Source organism: Rhipicephalus microplus, chromosome 8 (assembly GCF_043290135.1).
Source record: "Rhipicephalus microplus isolate Deutch F79 chromosome 8, USDA_Rmic, whole genome shotgun sequence".
NCBI classification, from domain to species: domain Eukaryota; kingdom Metazoa; phylum Arthropoda; class Arachnida; order Ixodida; family Ixodidae; genus Rhipicephalus; species Rhipicephalus microplus.
The window spans coordinates 52,754,892-52,776,588 of record NC_134707.1 but is presented as its reverse complement, the minus strand read 5'-3'; the positions used below and the strand labels follow the sequence as shown (position 1 = coordinate 52,776,588).

Sequence of the window (21,697 nt, the reverse complement as noted above, 5' to 3'; positions counted from 1 at the left end):
AAAACATAATCAAAAGACAGATGACGAAAAAAGGGGACGATGATAACTCAAGCACTTTCACTGTGAAGGACGTGGGGAGTAATTGTAGGTTGGCTAATCATAGCTTTTCACAATATTCCGGCAAAATTACTTATCACAATAATAAGTGGCACGATCACGGTACCTAATTATCTAGAGCGTAAGTAAAATTCGGTTGACCACCTGATAAATCTTGGTACGCGATAAAATAGTAATACGATCTCTAATGATAGGAATGCAATGTAATTCAATGACTATAATTAGCCCAATTTTCACCCATATACGCCTCTCCAGAAAGGGGGAATCCTTTTGTCTCAGACGAAATAACACCTCCTTGCAATTATCTATATAGAAAAAAATTCAGCAGTTGCCATGCTTTTATTCGCCATTGGACCAAAATAAAAGCAGTCACAGAAAAAAATACCTGCCTTCAGTGCAGCCAGAATATTTGTCAATGGTTCTTGCTCACACATGAGAAAAAAAAACATACGCAAGCTCAAATCTCGCGCTCTGCTTTTGGTGGTGGTCTCCACCGCTCAACTATGGATGGATGGATGGATATGGGTGTACCCTTTAGATCGGGCGGTGTCTAGCGCCACCAAGCCGTAATACTTATTGAACCAAAAACTATATTAATTTTTTTTCTTAAAAAGTGAGTTTGAGGATTCGTACTTTCCAGTGAAGAGTTTAATTTTCACTTGTGCCTTGACTTTATCCACCAATCAGATAACCTCCTTCTAGTTAAGTCTACCCGCTTAAAGTCTATTTTGCCCTCCCGGTCCCTAAACCCCAGTGCTTTGAGAAACTCTGCGTCATCATCCTGAACTATAGGGTGAAGCCCTTTACAGAACATTATCAAGTGTTCGGCAGTTTCTTCTTCCTCTCCACACGCACTGCATACTGTGTCTACCCCTTAGTATTTGGCCCGATACGTCTTGGTTCGCAATACTCCCATCCTGGCCTCAAACAGTAGAGAACTACCCCGCGTATTATCATAGATCCTTTCCTCGGAAATTTCCTGCTTAAAAGTTCGGTAGATCTCTAGTGCGGACTTCTTAATCATGCCCATTCTCCACATGTCAGTCTCCATTGCCTTCACTTTCTTCTTAACTGATAGTTCTTTTTGGTTTGGCCACCTGCTGTTTTCTAAGTATTTACCAGTCAACTTCCTGGTTCGCTTCCTCTATTTTGTATCGACATTCTTCATGTACAAGTAACTGAAAACCTTCCTAGCCCAACGCTACTCCCCCATTTCTCTCAATCGCTTCTCAAATTTTATCTTGCTGCTAGCTTCCCTGCCCTCAAATGATGTCCATCCCATATCACCTTGTACTCCCTGATTTGGTGTACTCCCGTGAGCTTCTAAAGCAAGCCTACCTATTCCACGTTGCTTAATTTCTAATCTTGCTTGAACTTCTGATCTCATGCACAAGACTGCATTGCCGAACGTCAGACCAAGAACCATGACCCCTTTCAATATTCCTCTCACAACATCCTACCTATTGTAATTCCACAGTGCCCTATTTTTCATCGCGGCTGCATGCCTGTTACTTTTAGTCGTAACGTATATTTCGTGTTCCCTCGGGTACTCGGTCCCATTGCTTATCCATACACCCAGATATTTGTATTTATCTGTTATCTCTAGCGTGACCTCCTGTATTCTAAGCTCACTACCTTCGTTGTCATTGAAAATCGTGACTGCTGATTTTTCCTTACTGAATCTAAAATCTAACCTATCTCCCTCATTACCGCAGATGTCCATCAATCTCTGCAAATCTTCCTTGTTGTTGGCCATTAGCACTATATCATCTGACTGACTAAAGAGAGGTTGAAGCCCAGTCCACTTCCCTCTAATTTGGCCTCTAATCCTTGTAGGTACATCATGAAAATAAGGGTGACAGGGGGCACCACTGCCTAAGCCCCCGTTTTAACTCTGCAGGCTTGGATACCTGTTTTCCCACTTTATAAGTACCTTGTTACCTTTATAGGTACCCTTTAATAGATTAGTGACTACATGTTCCACGCCTAGTGTGTCCAGTATTCCCCACAATTCCTCTTGAACCACGCTATCGTACGCTCCCTTGATATCCGAAAATGCTAGCCACAGGGGCCTGTGTTCCTTTTCTGCAATTTCGATGTACTGCGTCTGTGAGAACAGATTGTCTTCCAACCTCCTGTGTTTCCAAAACCCATTCTGCAGTTCCCCCAGCACCCCCTCATCCTCTATCCATGCCCGCAGTCTTTCCTTTATAATCTGCATCGCCAGCCTGTTGACCACTGATGTCACTGTTATAGGACGGTAGTTGCTTATGTCAGCTTTGTCCCCCTTTCCTTTATAGATCATGCTCTTCCTGCTAAGTTTCCATCCGTCGGGAACTTCACCATCGATTAATATTTTGCTCACTGCCTCTCTCAAAGTCTGCTTAGACTAAGGACCTAATGTCTTTATCAGCCTAATTGAAATGCCATCTGGGCCTGTTGATGTACTACTAGGAACCCTTTTCTCAGCCCTTTCCCACTATCGTTGTGAAAATGGAGTCATTGCACCACCTGAATTGTCCTTGTCTATGGTGGTGCGTAAAGCACTTCTTTGTTGAAATTTTTATGTCACCCTTGTTCTTATATATTCAATAGCTTCGTCCCCTTCTAGCCTAGCACCTTGGGCTGTAGTTATAAAACTCTGCTCTAGGCTCGTCTCATTTCTTAGGGAGTTTAGATAGTTCCAAAATTTCGCAGCTGCCTTTCTATCTTTTTTATGTACTTCTGCCAGCCACTGAGCTTCCTTTCTTCTAATCTTTTCATTGATCAGAAGGGATGCATCCCTTCTACAGCTTAAAAAGGTTTCCCATTTTCTTTCAACATCATCTGTCGGTTCACCCCGCTGCTTAGCATGTCTGTGTTCCCTAGAGGCTTCCTGACGTTTCGCTATGGCTCTCTTAACTTGCTCATCCCACCAACTTTTGGGTTTGTGTCTTCTTTTCCGGGGTGACTTGTCAAGCGTCTTAGCAAGTTCTAGCTCAAAGAGTCTAATCAGATTCGTGTATGTGCACACTGTCTTATTATCCTCCGTGATTACTTTCTCAATTTGTTTAGTGGCTATTTCAATTTGCCTTTCTGGATAAAAATTTTCCTGTACTTGCTCATCTTGTCTCCTTCCCACTTTCACTGCTCTTCCAAAAATTAGCTCGATACGCTTGTGATCCCTACCCAGACTTCTGGAGCCACCTTCATCTATGTGCATTGCTCTGAGCTTATCATACATCCTATGTGACATCAGTGCATAATCTATTGTCGACTGCAGCCTTCCTACCTCCCATGTTATTTGCCCTTCACACTTCTCGGTACTGTTGCAAATGATCAAATCAAGCCTTTCACACATATCCATGATCATTTTGCCTGTCGGGTCGGTATACCCATCAATATCTTCTATGTGCGCAGTCATGTCTCCTAGTATATTTATCTCGCACTCTCTTCCTAACTCCTGAATGTCCTTTGATATACACTCTACCATTCCCTGGTTTTCCTCTCTGGCCTTTGCTCCCGTTCACTAGTACACAAAACCAAGGAGTGTAATATGACCTGCCACTTTCCCTTTTAGCCATAAATTTTCCTTGCACTCCTGCTTGACCCTTTGCCAGTCTGTACTTTTATGAATGAATGCCCCAATACCACCCCCCTTTCTGCTGACTTCTGTTCTATTACAATATTCCCACGCGTAGTCCGCATTGTTAGTAGGTTGTTCCATGTCCCTGAGAAGTGTTTCTACAAAACCGTATACCGTCGGCTTCTCCTCCCTTAGCTGTTCTTCTATCTCTTCCCACTTAAGCCTGTTCCTACCACCTTGCATGTTAATATACCCTGTGTCTGAATTGGCTCGGCGCTCGTGGCTACGTGTATTTAGTCCCCGGACTCTACCTATCTTAGATATTGGTGCCACGTTGGAATCGTATCTGGATGGATGGATGAATGGATGGATGGATGGATGGATGGATGGATGGATGGATGGATGGATGGATGGATGGATGGATGGATGGATGGATGGATGGATGGATGGATGGATGGATGGATGGATGGATGGATGGATATGGCTGTACCCTTTAGATCGGGCGGTGGCTAGCGCCACCAAGCCGTAATACCTAATGAACCCACAATAAATGCGCCCTCTAGCGGTATCCGGGCACGTGAGGCGAGATTCGCTGGTTTTGCTGGGAAACACGGTGATTGGGATGGCCGGAGAGAACCACGCCGCATGCCCGCAATCTCGGAGGCCATGGTTTAGATTGCTCCTTGCGTTGTTTGCTAGCCTTTCTATGTTTGCTCGGGGGAGTAGCTCGCCGCGCACGTTCGCAAAGAGTAGTTATTTCGGTTATGTTTGCGTGAGCTTACTTGCTTGTACGTATACCTGAAACGACGTATGAAAGCATTTGGTCTTGCTCGGCTAGTAAAGCACTGCAATAACATCAGCGATGTATCACTTTCCAGTTTGCTGCGTACTGTCGTCGTATCCTCCATTTAGCAGAATCATTTCAGTGTGGATGCCGCTTTTTGCTTCAAGCATATCGTAAAGTGCACTTGGTATCGTCTCCAAAATGACGACTTTTAAATAGTGAGCGAATGAAACGTTTGAGCGACTTGGTTGACAACAAAACCAAGCCTCTAAGCGACACACTTGTACCTTGTTAGTTGCATAACTATGGCACTGTATATAGTTCTTCGACTATGCGATGAGGTTTAGTTATGTCTAGCTGGCCATGGTAGTACTACAGAGAGGTAATTTCATGAAGTAAAACATGACCTAAAACTCTTGTTAAAAACGAGTTTATTGAGTGCCATTCTTCCACTCGCGGTAAAGTTTACGCAGCGAAATTTTCAAAGAAACACCTGTCAAAATGCTTAAACAACCAAGACGTTCAGAATTAATTCAGACGATGCTCCTTACGTTACTGTTGTACAATTTGACGGAAAATGTGATAATTTTTTACACTGTCTTGCGCGTTTGTCTGGCCTTGTTAATGACTGCCGGAAGGCAGCGGTCTTTTCTCGATTGAGAAAAAAATGAAAAAAGAGAGCATCTTCTTACCGTAAAATATGCAGACCTTTGTTTCATCATTGTCATTTGAACGTAACCTTTTAATGAAAGCTTTCTGCAGAACCCTTAAGAGCTTTTGATAGTTTTACTGGTGCACGAACATGTGCGTGCGTGATCAACATCGATGTAACGCAAAACGCTGTCAGCCATGAAGCTTTCCTCGCTAGGCTTATCGACTGTCCCACAATTAATTGAGAACAGATTGATGCGAAAAATGCGCATGCGCATTCAGGGCGAAAAGGGGCACAGAACGCGTTGAACCAATATGAGGGCCTTCTATGATCTTTCTTTCTCTTTCTTTTATAGCAGTCAGAGGAGCAAGTAGGTAATAAGTAGTTCAGTCGTGCAAGAGAATTGCATAGTAGGCGGAACATAGGTGAAATGCATACAAGCAACACAGCACAAGCGTCATTTAATGCGAAAGCAAGCAGTCAGCCAGCCAGAACGAGCTTGACTCGGTAGTAATAGTAACATTGCATGGGCTTCTTGCGTCAATTCGGTAGAGAGGAGCGTAAATGTTACCAGTAAACTGCAGTTAATGCATTTCATTCGCCGACAATCGGCTCAAACCACACGCAGCGAAACGCCGTGCGTGTATTGGTATACGTGCCGCCGATCGCCTATCCACACTTCCGCGAAAACAGTGCTGCCGCCTATAGCTCTATCTCGTCGCGAAAAGTCGTCATGGCCCAAGGACTTGGAAGTTTGATTCTCGGTGGGGAATCAAACCTCCGACTATTTGGGTCGTGTCTCTTTCGACACCGACAGTTTGTTCTTTCTCATATCACAGCGTATATTTCATTAACGCCATATCGCTGAGCGAAATAAGGCATTTAGGTCTTGGTTGTCCCAAGCATAAAACACTTCGAAAAATGTATGTTGTGCTTATAGCTCACTCGCACCAGACTAACAAATATTTTCCCCAACCGGACACACTCGGACTATAACTAACCCTAATATTTCTCACCCGGACTCACTCACGGCGTACTCACGGCACTAAAAAAAGCCAGTAAGAAGTTCGTAACTCCACCATTTCCCACCACATATCAATTTTATTGCACGTGCATACATTTTACGACTATAGAGCTATATTACTAATATTACTAGAATTTGACATGGCTGGTTTCTTTCATGAAATAGGGCCGGTAAAGTGGAACACACATGACGCTAAATGAGTGCGACCTCTGCATGCTGTCGGTCGGCAGCGGTGTGGTAGTGGCTGAGGCAGGTTGGAGCTTGAATCTTTCACGCACTTTGCATCAAGAGATTACCTTTTATCACACTGGCATCTCTTGATCTACAAAACACTTGCGCAGCTCGAAAAGGGCATCGTTGACACCACTGTGAAGCAGGTGCCGGTGCGTGCTGCCGGTGATGAGAGAGAGCAATAATATAAGAAAAGTAGAAGTGTTAAGTAGACTGAGCCCAGTTTGCTACTCTACACGTGAGTAGCAAACTATCACTATCACTTTACCATGTTTTCGAAGCGCTTTTAGAAAGTAGTTACACTGTTTTCTTAGTGTTTTACTTACCACTTTCTGCACTTGCAGGCTCAGTATGACCGCAGATAGAAATCCAAAGCAGGCTGTCGAAGGTATGCTTTCTCGTGCGTTTATCAGCATTCCTAATGCAGAAGGCGCGCAGTTGTAATAGAATCAATTTGCCTCTAAATCAGTCCTACACCGAATGTTATTTTTTGTATGGGGCGCTTCATTTCATTCCCTCAGCTTTGCTTTAAGAACGTCGTTTTTTATGTTGCCCCAGTTTACTCACCAACCCAGGTTACAAATACTCATGTATTACGCTGCAGATCAAAGAGAACCGCTAAATACCTGCATTTTGCTGAACAACATTTAAACTAATTACTCTAACCCACCTATTGCATATAAACGGATCAAAGACAGTGACATTAGATTTGGGATTTAAAATCACAGTTTTGGAAGCAGAACGTTTCGAAACAGTTATTTTCAAGGTTGTGGTAAAATGCACCACTCTTTCAACTTTTATTAAACAAAATGAATCGTAGTGAGATAAATAGTTGGTAAAATATTTGTCCATTTTCTCACACACTTTAATACGCATATATCAAAATGTGTGCATTCCTTCTAATCTACTTCCAAATAAAGACATCTACGAAAGTATGTGGCTATGGTTCATGCACTGCAGTATTGTGACGTTGTATGAACATATGTTGTGCCGTTACAAAAAAGCGAGTCGGCGAGCGAGCAGTCCTAGTGGTATTCAGCTCGATCACAGGACTAGCATAATCTTTTTTCCTAAGGCGTGGGCTTTACTTGCCTGATTACACCTAGCACCGTTTTGCCGCGTCACATTTTACACGTGCAATGCAAAAAAGACATACCATGAAGATGTGCCATGTTGCGTGATCATGACGTCCCATTAGAGTGTGTTTCTAGGTGCAAGGTTTTGCCTCCATCGACCACCTTATTACATTCACATCCTCTGGGCTGCAATTGTAACAGTTTTAAAGTGAAGCCCCTTTACGCTAAGCTACATTCTATTAAACCACCTAGTTGATGTACCTAGTGGTTTTAGTGAGAGAATAACCATGCTAAACAACTTGAAATTGTAAATTATGCTGGTGAGTCAAATAATCACACGTTAACATAGCAACGTTTGAAATATTTCAACGCGCTAGCAGTCAACATATGATGCATGCATAACTATCGACCACCGCACTGGAAAGATATTTATTGCAGGGTTAGCGCAAGTACTTTTTCTTTATTTCGAAAACAGGGATAAAACAGGGACAAGGTGTCTGCGGCAGTATGACAGCAGCCCTTGTATCGGACAGCGGCGATGAAGATAAAACTTTTTTAACAATGGTGCATGAATTAGCACACGCGTAAGTATACAGTGTGCACATGTATGTACAAAAAATGTTTCATACCAAGGTGTCCTGACCACTATTGAGAATTTCAGAATTTAGTAGCAATTTAAGCTATAAACTAGATTTAAATGTAGTTATATTCTCCTCGATTGTTGATGGAGCACGTATGTTATTGCTTTGAATGTGAGGTACTGCATGAAACTCATAAGCATCAGCTCTGTCGGTCGTTAAGCTATATCACTAGCTTATAAATATGGATAAATAAGTGCAGTTGACTATACATGTTCATCGTGCAATACTGTCACGTCATCGTAAAGATGACTCCAGTGATACTGACATATACTTCCCATTATTCAGGCAAGCCTACGCTCATTAAATGCGATTCGTTATGCAAGCAACACCTGATGTGAACTGATAGCGGTGACCACAGACGTTGACCGCGAATAATCTGATCATTGGTTGCGTTTTTAGATGCAGCCTGGAAGTCTCGACTGTTATGCCTTATGACCACGTTAGTTCCAGGATGACCTCCATGTCTCGCGTCGAGCGCGCATACTTATTGAAACTCCGAAACAATCGGATAGCTTGCCGTACACTCCTGCACGTCTTGCGCGCAGCGGTTGTTCCACGTGCAGCAAGGTGGTGGTTATGAAATAAGTGCGCATTGCAATACTATCAAAAACACACATTTTAGGAGTGCTTCAAGGCGCACATGCTCTTTAGTGGCTGTTGGCTGGCACCTGGAACTTTAGCTTTAGTCTTCATTCATACAGCTGCGTCCCACTCCTCTACTGTCCTGGTCGAACGTTATGGTACGTGCACACAGTGGTAGCCTAGTGCGCGCTTCAAAATCAAGTCTTTACCCTTTTATCTAAGCACACCGTTACCTCGCTGGAATGTAATGATGACTAACGCAGAATTTTCATGACCCTCCTTCTCTCTTACAGGCTGATAGTCCAACTTCATTTTCCCGGACCACACATGTTTATTTACGAAGATGATAGCCTTTTTTTCGGATACTACAATACCAAAATTTTGGTCTGTCTGTCTTTCTGCTTGTCTGTCTGCCACACGATACATCTACCATCTAGATAAATTCTACACCCTTGGTCAAAGCCCCTCATCTTGATCTGTTGGCTCGTACTAAGAAGCATTGTTGATCAAAAAGCAAATACTTTTCATAGCTGAGGCGCAACATCAATACGTAATAATCAGGTGGTGTGTTCCTCTGCTAGAAAACATATCTACACATAATTTTCAAGGCCATATTGTTCATTGCGCTGCACTGGAAATGCGATGCTCTGCACGACGCAGCGGGTATTACGCTTTGGTGAAAGCGTGAGGCCATGCACAAAAAAGCGCTCTGCCTACGATATGGTGCTGCCACCTGGCAGTGATCCTGGGTTCTACACAAGCTCATGATTCCCGATGGCACTGCCACATGACGTTCATATCTCATGCTGCACCTCGACACAGAAGACAATCACCTTTCGGTAGAATTTGCAGTGAAGCACGGGTATACGTGGCCAACTTTTTAGATGAGAACTTCCGAGTCAATCTCAAATCTTTAAGTTGAATAAATCTTCGACAATGTACCTATCTACTAACATAAGTACCTCTACTTGCAGGCTTGGAGCACAACACGATGGTGAAGCAACGACAAGGTCGTGCCCAAACACTGAGAGACACATAATGAACCCTTCTATTCACGGCATTGGATCAACCTTTTCATTTTGCAGCTTGCGCGACATCAATAATTTTTTGAAGTAAGGCTTTTTTTCAATTGGGATAACAACTGTGTGGACATCTCAGCGAGTTTTCACCGTTCACCATCACTGTCGCCGTATGTGTCAGCGCCGTGGCGTTCCTCCTTACGTAGTCTAAGTTGCTAACACACAAACAGAGGAAATAAGGTACACGACACACCTCCTGCTTCTGTCCGTGTATGGTTGCTCGGCCATTTTATCATCAAGTGCGATCAACTTCCCCTTTAGTCTCCGTCTTGTTATTCGCAGAGGCCACGACTTTTTGTACGAGTGAAAGCGCGTGAGTGCAGCCAGTGATTGGGGCGCAAGCGGAGAGCAAACGCACCATTCGCATGTTAGGCTGCATTTCTTGGAACGTGGTTGGACGCCGCTGTTCCGTGAGACTGAGACACTTTACAATCACAAGGATTAGCTGAACAAGGAAGTGATCCAGACCTTTCATGTCAATAAAGGTGATTGCATCAGCCAAGCATCGGTAGTTCATAGCGATTGCGAAGTATCTCGTTTTGGAAGATCACAGGAAACTGCTGCGACTTTAACGTCATTGTCATGTGTGGTGCGCTATCATGTGTGCATATCAATTACGTTTTCTTCGAGGTTAACTAGTCGCGAGTGTAGCGCGACTCGTGCCGTGTCTTTTCTTTTGTGCCTTGCCTCCAAGCGCTCCTTCGCATTATATGTGTATCAATGTCCAGTACATGTCAGGGAAAATTTGCGACAGCTTTCTTAGTGGCCGACTAAGGTTACTCAAGAGATATCTATAAACTGCCTCGAATACAGGTTCGCAACATAGGTATGAAAAACGTGGCTCGTCACCCATGTAGCTTTAGTGATGCTAGCAGTCACCTAGAGCCAGTTTGGTGGAAGTGACGTGTTTAAATGCCCATCCAACATAATTTAGGAACTAGTGCTACATATAGTCCGTTCAATACCACAAGAGCTTGCTTTTCATTTTTCTTGAGTGCACGACTTTATATGATTACGCAAACATGAACAGTTTTCACAAAAATGTTTGGAAACTGCATTACACGCTAAGGGCACTGGCTGCTTTTTTTCTTTTGTTTTAACCTCTGGAATGCGAGGATAAAGAAGCTCCCCATACCATGATGTCCACCCTCATGAGGCAGCTCCTATTCTGACCTTTGAGTCCTAGTGAATGGCATCATTTTGGGGCGTGTTGTACACTCTCGAGTCGTATTCACGGGGTGTATGTTTGACACCATGGCCCACTGTTTCGGTGTACCATTTTGCCAAACGTTGGCCTGCTATGTCTTTTGTTACTCTGGTACTGATTGGTGCGCCGGAGAGAGAGGTGGCCTTGGGGCGGCAAGTTCCGCGACGCTGGAGCTTAAAGCTTTGCAAATGGCTACATTGCGTTGTCTAACTGGCGAGAGAAGTCACAGCACGTAAGACTACGTCATTCGATCTGACAGTACTGTTATTTTCGGGGTATTTCAATTTTTTTATTATTTTCACGACTGAATATATTTTCCCTGCCTAGCCCCATTGATGTTGTTTTTATTACTCTCTTTCTTGTTGATCCTTCAGATGCCCTAGTGCGCTTCAAAAAAGAAAGACTATGGAATTTGAACGTTATTAGAGGTCCTGGCCTTAGGTTGTTGGCTATAAGCTGGCTTTGAAGAACCCTGCAGGCAGTAGAAAACGTTACATGAGATTGGTCAGTTTAATAAAAGACATAGAAATACGGCTTCAATCTACAATATAACCCCGGTGTATATTTAAGGCAGCCATGTATTCTAGAGCAGAAACACGCTGCTACTGGAAATTGTTGATTCCTTCCTTCTTTTTAGGAAGTTGTGTCATTGACCGAAGTTAGAGGTTTGAGTTTTGAGATTTGATTCATTTCCTCATAATCAATGTACCGGGTGTTCAAAATTAAGCTTTATGATTTTTTTAAAATTAGGCGCTCGAAGGCACGTGAGAACCACTTGTGCAAATAAGTTAAGCGGCCAGGGGGACAGAAAGTTAGATGATAATTATCGCTGTCAGCAGCCCAATTAACTAAAATTTAATAATTAACTTTTTACTGGCTGCGGTAAGTTGGCATGTTTATATTGAAAAAATGTAGGCAGTGGTGTTTGTACACAGTTTCAGTTGGAAGATTTTTTCTAGCACGCCTGTGTTCCGAGATATCCGGCTCCAAAGTTTAATTGTCTTTCGCACGATTACGCATGCAAGAGGGTGAGGGTCCGCGCAAAGCTCCTCCCTAAAGTGACGCATCTGTTGCGTGTGGTGTTTAGTGTGTGAAGAGGGTGGAAGCGTAGGCATAGGTGATAGCAATTACCCTTGCCCTCTTCGGCCGGCGAAATCAAAAATCGAAGAACGCTTGCAACCAGTGTCGTAACACGCAACTGCAGAGCCTCTAACGATAGTGGCAGATACCATGCCGAGATAATGGTGCGAGCGGAGAATCTGGATGCCAGTGCGCGTGCGTAATAATCACTAGAGAAGCATGCGTGGTCGTTGCCTGGGCTACGCGAATAGCGTGACTGCTGATGTCCGAGTACTGTAACTTTTATTGAAACAAGAGCAACAACTCCACCAATAATAACTGAAACAGTTTTATCCTTGCTAACGCATATTTCCTGCTGCTACATAAGCATATTTCGGTCATGCACAAATCTCATCGAAACTCTTCACCTCTCAAGACGTCAATGCCCCAAAAAGTGTTCAAAATGCCTGCCTTCGGCAGCAACGCAAAGCATGAACCGCTGTCGCGTCGACTCGATGACTCGGCGCAGTACTTCTGCAGGAATACTCGCACAGGCAGATGTTATCCTGTCCTTCATGTCATTAACATCGCTGGGCTCTGTTACGTAAACTCGATCTTTAACGTAGCCCCAAAGGAAAAAGTCGAGCGGAGAAAGGTCAGGTGATCTTGGTGGCCAAAACATCGCTCCTGCGCGCCCAATCCACTGTTGTGGAAAACGTCTGTCCAACCAGTTCTTCGCCCTGGTAGAAAAATGTGGTGGTGCTCCATCGTGCTGAAACCATACTTGGCGCAGGTCATTCAGGGAAAGACTGCAGACAAGATCATCAATGACAACACCTAATATTTCTTCTGTGTACATCTTTCCGTTCAAGTTGTCCTCAAAAAAGTGAGGTCCGATGATCCTGTCCCCGAGTATGCCGCACCACACATTCACACTCCAGCGAACTTGATGCTTGTGCTGCCTCAGCCAGTGTGGGTTTTCTTGTGCCCAATAATGGGCGTTGTGAAGATTAACACTTCCATTTCGGCAAAACCGAGCTTCATCAGTCCAAATTATTCTGTGCAAAAAGTCATTTTCTTGATCAGTTTTGATGAGGCCCCAATTGCAGAAGTCAACTCGCCTTTCAAAGTCCGCCTCATTTAGGTCCTGATGAAGGTAAACGTGATATGGATGGAACTTGTGCTTTCTTAAAACATTTGTGACTGTTCCGATGCTGCGACCGCACTGATCGGCAATCTGTCGGATGCTGAGCTCTGGCATCGAGGTTACGCACGCGACAACGTCGATTTCAAAGTCTTCATCGACGATTGCCTTCCTGGTCCGTCTCGGAAGGTGGACAGAGCCTGTTGTGCAGAAGCGTCGAAACAGGTTTGTGAAAGTGGGCCTTGTTGGAAGGGGACGGTGTGGGTGGCGAGACGCGTAAAGCTCCATTGCTAACGAAGCGTTGCCATTCATTTCAGCCATTGCAAGCACCACGTCTACTTTTACTTTGGTAGAATACCTCACGCCAGAAGCAGCCATATTAGCTCGAAAGGACTCCACGTGGATTTCCTTGGTAGACCTTCAATGCAGAGACGCTGTGCTCTAACCGGAGGCACCCTAGTGCAGGACGGTCCTGCTAACGCGTTCACAAGAAGATGTCTCAGTGTGATCTAAAGTCACGAAAAAACGTCGCGAAAAATGGTCTCCTGTTATCGCGTTCATCAGGATCATGCGTAAGGCTCATGGCGCACCGCGCTGTCACATTTTGATTTCGCCGGCCGAAGAGGGCAAGGGTAATTGCTATCACCTATGCCTACGCTTCCACCCTCTTCACACACTAAACACCACACGCAACAGATGCGTCACTTTAGGGAGGAGCTTTGCGCGGACCCTCACCCTCTTGCATGCGTAATCGTGCGAAAGACAATTAAACTTTGGAGCCGGATATCTCGGAACACAGGCGTGCTAGAAAAAATCTTCCAACTGAAACTGTGTACAAACACCACTGCCTACATTTTTTCAATATAAACATGCCAACTTACCGCAGCCAGTAAAAAGTTAATTATTAAATTTTAGTTAATTGGGCTGCTGACAGCGATAATTATCATCTAACTTTCTGTCCCCCTGGCCGCTTAACTTATTTGCACAAGTGGTTCTCACGTGCCTTCGAGCGCCTAATTTTAAAAAAATCATAAAGCTTAATTTTGAACACCCGGTATATTAGTCTCTACAATTTTAACAAAGGTTGAATAGGAAAAAAGGAAAAAGTATCAATTATGATGAGAATAGCAGGATAAAAACTGCAATATCAGCAGCTTGACAAGCACCGCCACCCCGACACAATGGCAGCAACGTGCGGTACAGAGAGAGGTTCAATTGAGGCAAACATTTGAATTCGCACTGTAAAAATGAAGACAAACACTCAAGAAGCATCGTTTATGAAAATCTATACATATAAAGAAAGCATACTTAAAATTGACTTATTATCTTCGAAAGCAATAAATATTGTTTTTTATGAGATCTTCAGTTGTTTTGTTGAAGCCACTTCGCACTTTAAGATTAGGTACCCTAATATTGGTATTTTACACTCTGTCAACTTTGTAATACAAATTATTTGTTTTTGATGAAGCAGCTCTCATTCCTTTGTATTCATGAAAAAATAATGTTTCAATAATCTGCATTATTCTGCATTTGAGCTAAATCCCACCTCTGGCATTTAAAAATTCATATCTTGACACAGGAGTGCTCAAGCTGGGTGTTTGTTTGATAAACCGTCGTCTGGGCGAGTAGTAGATCCAGTAGTGGAAAAAAGAAGAAAAGAAAAGTGTGAAGAAATGAAGCGAGAGGAAGAGGCGTACTACGTAAGGGAGGTGAGAAAACTGATTTGAAAAAGCACGGAAAGTTGGTATAATTCTAAAGCATGCGGTCATTGTACTACCAGTGTGCCGGGTGTTTGAAGAAATGCGTCCTAAATTCGCAATACTCACAGAAATGAAGTGTTTCCTCGAAGCCTTCAAAATTACTTCTTTCATAGCCGCAAGCGTCTTTAGGTATGCTGCCACATTTTCAGGCAAAAAAGGGCAACTAATCTCAACATTATTATGTAAATTACCCAAACTGAGCTCGTCATGTGAATGGACATAATATCCGACCACTTGATGTAAAATAATATTCACTTGCCAGGTATGTCGCTGAATGTTAAGGCTGCAGATTGATAAGAATGTTCGCATTTTTCGTCAGTATTATCGATACGAAAGAGAATTTAGACAACCACCCCGATTGTGGCACGAGGCTACAAGGAAATCCATATGAATTTCTTTGTTGCTGCGTGCTTTTCTCAGACAAAAGCTTTTAGGAGCGAAGCTCCTCTTGTCTAACCTTGTCACTGGTCACGCGTAACCCAGAGAATATAAAACAAGAAAAAAGGGAAAAAGAAATTAATGACAATTTCTCATCTAATTTTTTAGATGGAGTTACTCTTCTGCTACTATCCGAAGTGCCACTACTCTCATATTGTCCGCTGCGCACGCTTTGTTTGAGTGCGTGGAGAACAAATGCCTCTCGCAGTCTTCTGGATACTCGCCGTACGTGGCGGATAATTGGTGGGCATGAACGAATCATAGCGGCGGGTCCGTTGAAGGCGCTTGCGCTCGGCTTCCTTAGCTCGCGTTTCGTCGTTGTTACCCACGCGCCGTCTGCATTTTCAAATGCTATCGAATGCATGGACGGACGGATGGACATATGGACTAATTGGTAGACAGACACTTGGCCCCACTCATCATCTTTGAATCTGTGGATATGCTGCGATTTTTTTTGTTCTCAGAAAGAAGGCTTTATCAGAAAGAAAAGCTTCTTAGTTGTCCGAAGAATTCATCCTGGTCCGAGGATCGAACCCGGAACCAACGCCTTTAAGGGATTGGTCGCTCTATGATTTGAGCTAACAAGGAAGCTAGCAATAGGTAGTGCGATGGCGAATTCATCGACAACGCGAAGCACATAGACAGTACAAACAAGGTCTGCGCAAATCCGCAAGGTGGCTGGTCTCCGCAGGCACAACAACTATTACATGGTATTTTAGGTACACCAACTTGTTACACTGGTCGTTTCAGCCTTTGTTTAACTTGGAACATAGCCATATGTAGTTATTTTTGGTAGGACATCATTCTAGGGCATTCAAATCACGAAAAACGTATCTCTCAGAATGGTAGGACCGCACGTCAGTGCAGTGTAAACATCGTGTCACTTTGAACGCTCTCAACGCGGGCAAATTTGTGCAATTTGAATAAAGAATGGCCGCAATTACCATTACTCACATTTAGCAAAATTGAGCTTTAGCATAGTTCTCTTTAGCCTAATTTGCTCCAACAAATTTAAATCTATCCGACGAATTTGGGCACAAGTATACTTTGGTTTACTGAATAAAATGTTTTTTTTTTTTTTTCACAAAATATCACTTTTGGTTGCAGCGAGGTGTACTGGTAGTGTTAAAAACCAGCACAACTTTTGAAGAGAAGCTGATGGCGGCTTCGTTTTTCTGCTGAAAAATTCTGAATATCTTTATATTCCTAATATATTAGAAAGTGAGGTTCGCTTTTTTGTGAAAAAAGTATTGCTCTCAAAAGAGGCGACATACCGTACCTAATATGGCTACAGTATCATTTTAGACAATAAAGAAGAAAATGTATGCATAAATTTTTGATTTAGTGGAGTTATGCATTTCTGTGCTATATGAAAAATTGTGTCCTTTGCGCGGAAAAACTATTGCTGCTTTGAGATTTCCGAAAACGTTGGCTTCAGTAATAATTACGAAATAACGCCATTCAACAAAAATCAGCGGTGTAAGTGAAACTTGAGCGCGAAAGAGCGCTACTGCGCTTTTTTTTTGAGATGGCCGGAATGAGTAAGCTCCATGTTATCAACCATCAACCAATTTCGTTCTGCAGCTTTTGAAACTATAGTGATTATAGTCCTCATGGCACACCTACGTTAACGGCCACAACGGAGCTTCATCTCTGTAGTAACTGTCTTGACCAGTGAAGTCGTTCACGCCTTCTACTTGTTGCGCTCATCGGCTTGGTTTAACTATTGAATTTTCTTAAAGTTCATCTCACCACAAAGATTACTTGTGACCACTTTTCTTATATCTCATTGCTGCGGTTATTTGACATAATTGCCTAGCTCTAGTTGTTAAAACGTTTGTTGAACTTTCGTAATTAATGTCGCAAATGATATCCTTTGGCGTCTAAGCCTGCCTGCCACACTAGAAGAAATAAATCTGAAGGCGTCGAGCAAATATGGCTTATCCCATGAATTTTGAGAATTTCGGTCACAATTCTTGAAAAGCCTGGCATAGAAATTTGTAGAGATATATGTGCTTTGGATGCTTTTAAGACTATAGTGCAATGACCCGTTATATATGCCTGTAATGTATTCTGTCTGTGATGACCCGTTTTAAATGTCTGTATGTATAAATGTTTTCAACGGAATAGTGTAAAAGAAGCCATGTAGCTCACAGTGCGCTGTCAATGTCTTCGTCCATGCGCGAAAATTACCAATGTGTACAAAAATAAAAGTGAAGCGGAGGGCTTGAATCGAACCTAAGCATTATATGCGGCAGTGTAGTTTTTCAGCACAAATCACGCTAAAGGCTGTAACTGCCTCGAGAAAAGCAGCCTTAAACTCTATACCATGCGAAGCCACGTTAACAGACACATTTTCGGGTTGAAGGAGCGTGTGCACTGTAGGCTCCCCTTTTTGTTAATTACCAAAATGTTCAGTGGTTTAAAGCTTTTTAGCGGTTATTGAACACTCAGCCATAATTTATTGTCGTCATCATCAGCAACAGCATCAAAACAGCATACAGCTACATAGGTGCACATATTACCTTTCAGACACGTAGTGATTGCTTCACTGTGTCATGAAATCGCGAATGAGGCTATCTTGAGTTATTCGCAACATGTGTAGGAAAGGGCACTTTTGGACTGTTTACACTGGTGGATATAGCGCGCATAGCATTTCCTTTCCTCTGAAAGGAAGAAGTGTCGTTCTTTGGGAAGCGAAGTGTGGCGAGGGAATTAGAAGGCGATGTGAAGGCAGCACAAACGCTAAATCATTCTACTTTGAAATGAGAGGTGAAGACCTCCAATTTATTTATTAGGAAAGAAGCCTTGGTGTACACTTGCCTGTTGTTGTGTGTTGTCCGTCTTCACAGTGACCATCACGCTGATAACAATGCAGGGTACCCACTATACACCCTGATGAAGGTGACTATGATATGCTTGTATGTTGTTGTGCATTGTTCGTGCTCACAGTGGCAGTCACGCTGATGACGACGCAAGGTACCCACTATACGCCATGACGATGATGCTGACTCAGATGTGCTTGTCCGTTGTGCGTCGTCCATGCTCACGGTGACGATCACACTGATGACGATGCAGGGTACCCACAATACGCCATGACGATGATGGCGACTGATGTGTTTGTCTGTTGTTTTAGGTGTCCGTGATCGCAGTAATGATAACGAGGACCCTCATCACGATGAAGAACAAGTGTGTTCCAGACCGCACATCTCTTTCTGTCATAAATGAAAATGAACTAAACTCGCTGTAGGCCTCGAAAAGCAATGCCGACACAGTTGAAAGCTACTTGCTTGTCTGAATTGCGTTTTAGGTGAACGGCCATTTTTTTAGTATAGGAATACTGAATATATTTCGTCAAAAAGGCACGGGCTGGCCTGGAAAAGATTGTATTAATGTGATACTGGAAGTACGGGAGGAATCGGCAATAGCAACGCAAGCCAATAAACTTTGGATGACTTCTAGTGCGTCCATAGCAGTGCGTGAATGCGGATGCTTTTGTGTGGATAGGTTATTAACACCAACATACCAGCTCAGGAAGGTACTCTTCCACACTAGGTTTCAGGTATACAGCAAGTGGTAAAAACACCTCGATTCAATAATAGCGGCGCTTAGGTTTGCTCCACTATTTTGCATGACCAGGATCAACTTCACTGAAGTACTTTGACCTAAAAGACTTGCGAACATGGTGTTACCTTAGCGCGTAAGATATTATGTCGCTGAGCTCAAGGGTGCGCATTAAATTCCAAGATACAGCGGTTGCACTTTGTTAGTCTCGATACACCAAGAACACCCGTGTGCTTAGATTGCGATTGAAATTAAATATTGTGTGGCAGTCAAGATTATTCCGCAGTACTCAACTAGGGCATACCTCATCTCCGTTTGGCATGTAACACCGAAGCTAGTATTAGAAAGGAGTTCAGAAAGAATGAAGAGCTACATCAAATTTCACGAAAAATGACAAGCTACATCAAATTTCACATCACAAAAACGCGACATCATGCAACGATGCTTCGAGATATTGTGCAGGAATGAGGCCGAGTCAAAATGACGATCGCTCCAATAGTTGAAGCTTTCCACTCTAGAAAAGGGTGCACAGCTTCAGGGCGAGGTATTCAAGAAGGACAGAAATTCGTAAGAGAAGATGTTGAATGAAAACATTTTCAATTGCTTTTCATGCATCCAATGAGCATTTTTACATTCATTCTCAGCAAAAGAGCACTGTCATCCACAAAACGCAGCACAACACATCACGCATGATGCTAAATTACTTGTTATTACTTTATTACGACGCGGCACCACTTTATAGTGTATGTTGAAGAGGTGCTTGTATTTTAAGGGAGGCATCCCTTAATTTTCACAGGTTTAATACATGATGTGCAGTAGGTTGCCATGCTACTAATACAAGCAACATTGCTCGGAGCTGACATTGAGCCGGAATATTTTACTGCATAATGTACAAGCAATATTCAAGGCATGGGTGGTCTCCAATGACAAGACATGGAATATTTGAGTTCAGAGAGCTAGTTTGAGTAAAAATACCAGCCTTCGAAGAGATCCTAAAGTTATGATTGTAGTGTCTGTTTAGTAACAACTGCATCGTGACAACAGCCTACTTGCAAACTCTCTTTTCAAAGCTCAAAATTTGTCTGAACACAACAAACCAAGTCGGGGTGTCGTGTGTGCTCGTTTGGCGGCTATAGTTCTAAATACTTCATGGTTATTCGGCGCAATTATTACTGATAGGTTCATACCTAACTAGTTCACGGGAAAGGTCTTTTACTAAGACTCTCTGATGAGAGGTTGTAGCTGCTCTAATATTGTTACGGAAGAAACGCCGGGTCGACGAGGGTGAGAGAGAGAGAGAGAAAGTAGGAAGAAAGGCGGGGAGGTTGACCAGGGCTGAGCTTCGGTAGGCTACCCTGAATTTGGGAAGGGGAGAAGAAGAAGGAAAGTTATAGAGGAGGAGAAAAAAGTCACTGACTTGGCCGACGCGTAACACTTTCACATCACAAACGATGAAAGAGGCAGGTGTCTTTAAGAAAACGCAACAGCATTTTCATTGCCTTTTGAAATTGGGATAAGCAGTGCCATGGTCTCAATACTTTCTCCACCATGAAATCACTTCTGTCCAGCTGATTTAGAACACTGTGCAGGTGAAGCCTCTCGTTTATGTATGCCGGGCAGTAACGTAAGAGGTGTTCAATAGTCTTATCGACAGCGCATTCGTTGCACTCCGCGCTGTCGGCCATCTCTGTCTTAAATGAGTAGGCATTCATGAAGGCTACGCTCAGACGCAGACGGCACAACACTGTACCTTCTTCCCTGGAAAGATCAGTGGGTAGCCGCCGTCGTAGAGATGGGTCGAGAAAATACGGTCGTGATGTGCGAACTGTGATGCCTGCCACTTCTGCAGTGTCATGTTCTGTGCCAGCCTACTTAGGTATGTAGCCGCTTCAATTCTAGATAAAGGTGCGGAAACAGGGTCTGTTTACACGTGTGCATTTCTGGCCGCTTTATTGGCGAGGCCGTTGCCGGAGATACCGCAATGACTTGGTATCCTCTGGAACGGAACGATGTGTACTCGTTCGGTCGCGTAGTGAAGCATTTATCTGATTCCCCACACCGGTTGTTCGTACGACGCGCGACGAAGTGCCGACGAAAGACATTGTAGAGCCGCCTTGGAGTCGCGGAATACTGCCCATCGACTGGCCGGTCGCTGCTTCATATAATCGATGGCACCTTGCAAGGCAACAATTTCCGAACCAGTCGAAGTGCTCACGTGATAAAGTTTGTAAGTGATGTTGAGGTGTCACGATGGGATGACGGTGGCACAAGTGAATTGGGCTGAGAATAATATATATTTCAAACCAGTAGCAGTGGTGTGACCGGTTGTCCAGCGACCGAGCGGAGACCACACTTCGTCTTCTTCGTCAGGCACACACACGCATCGTCCCACACAATGGTAACATGCATGTAGCAATATCATTGGAAGATGCAACTCCTTGTCCTTGAATAGTTGTTCCATTGAGGCATTAAATTTAACTTGCAGTTTAACGACACTGGCTTATATTTTATCGTATATTTCAGCCTATAGTAATTCCTACCATTATACTTCTTCACGCGTGTTTAGTCAATAAAGTACTTTTGTGGTGCTCATGTTTTAGAGATTTATACGGCGACTTTTCAGGCATCCCTGCGATGGTGTCATATTTACATATTCTAATATTTTCCACGGTTCTCTATATATGTGCCTGGTGCAAGAGATTCTTTGCACGAAATAGTGCTTTTACTTGACATTACGAATCGTTCATTTATAAAAGGCCATTGAGTGAGCTTTGGTAGAAAGTCCTTTGACGTTCAGTGAGCTGGAGCCACGAACACTGCCGCATAAATTATTG

At 43.4% G+C, this 21,697-nt stretch overlaps 1 protein-coding gene across 7 annotated transcripts in view; it reads left to right on the top strand.

The window, feature by feature from the left end:
* LOC119165827 (coagulation factor X-activating enzyme heavy chain) overlaps positions 1–21,697 on the top strand; it is a 64,126-nt gene that overhangs the window by 33,703 nt on the left and 8,726 nt on the right. For 5 of the 7 annotated variants that reach the window (XM_075871828.1, XM_075871829.1, XM_075871824.1 and 2 more), the window contains 4 exons: positions 6,658–6,701; positions 7,865–7,973; positions 9,587–9,724; positions 14,681–14,810. In XM_075871828.1, coding sequence (XP_075727943.1) covers positions 6,658–6,701; positions 7,865–7,973; positions 9,587–9,724; positions 14,681–14,810 — 421 coding nt within the window. The remainder of the gene's footprint in view (positions 1–6,657; positions 6,702–7,864; positions 7,974–9,586; positions 9,725–14,680; positions 14,811–21,697) is intronic. The other 2 variants (XM_075871826.1, XM_075871827.1) reach the window with 2 other exon arrangements.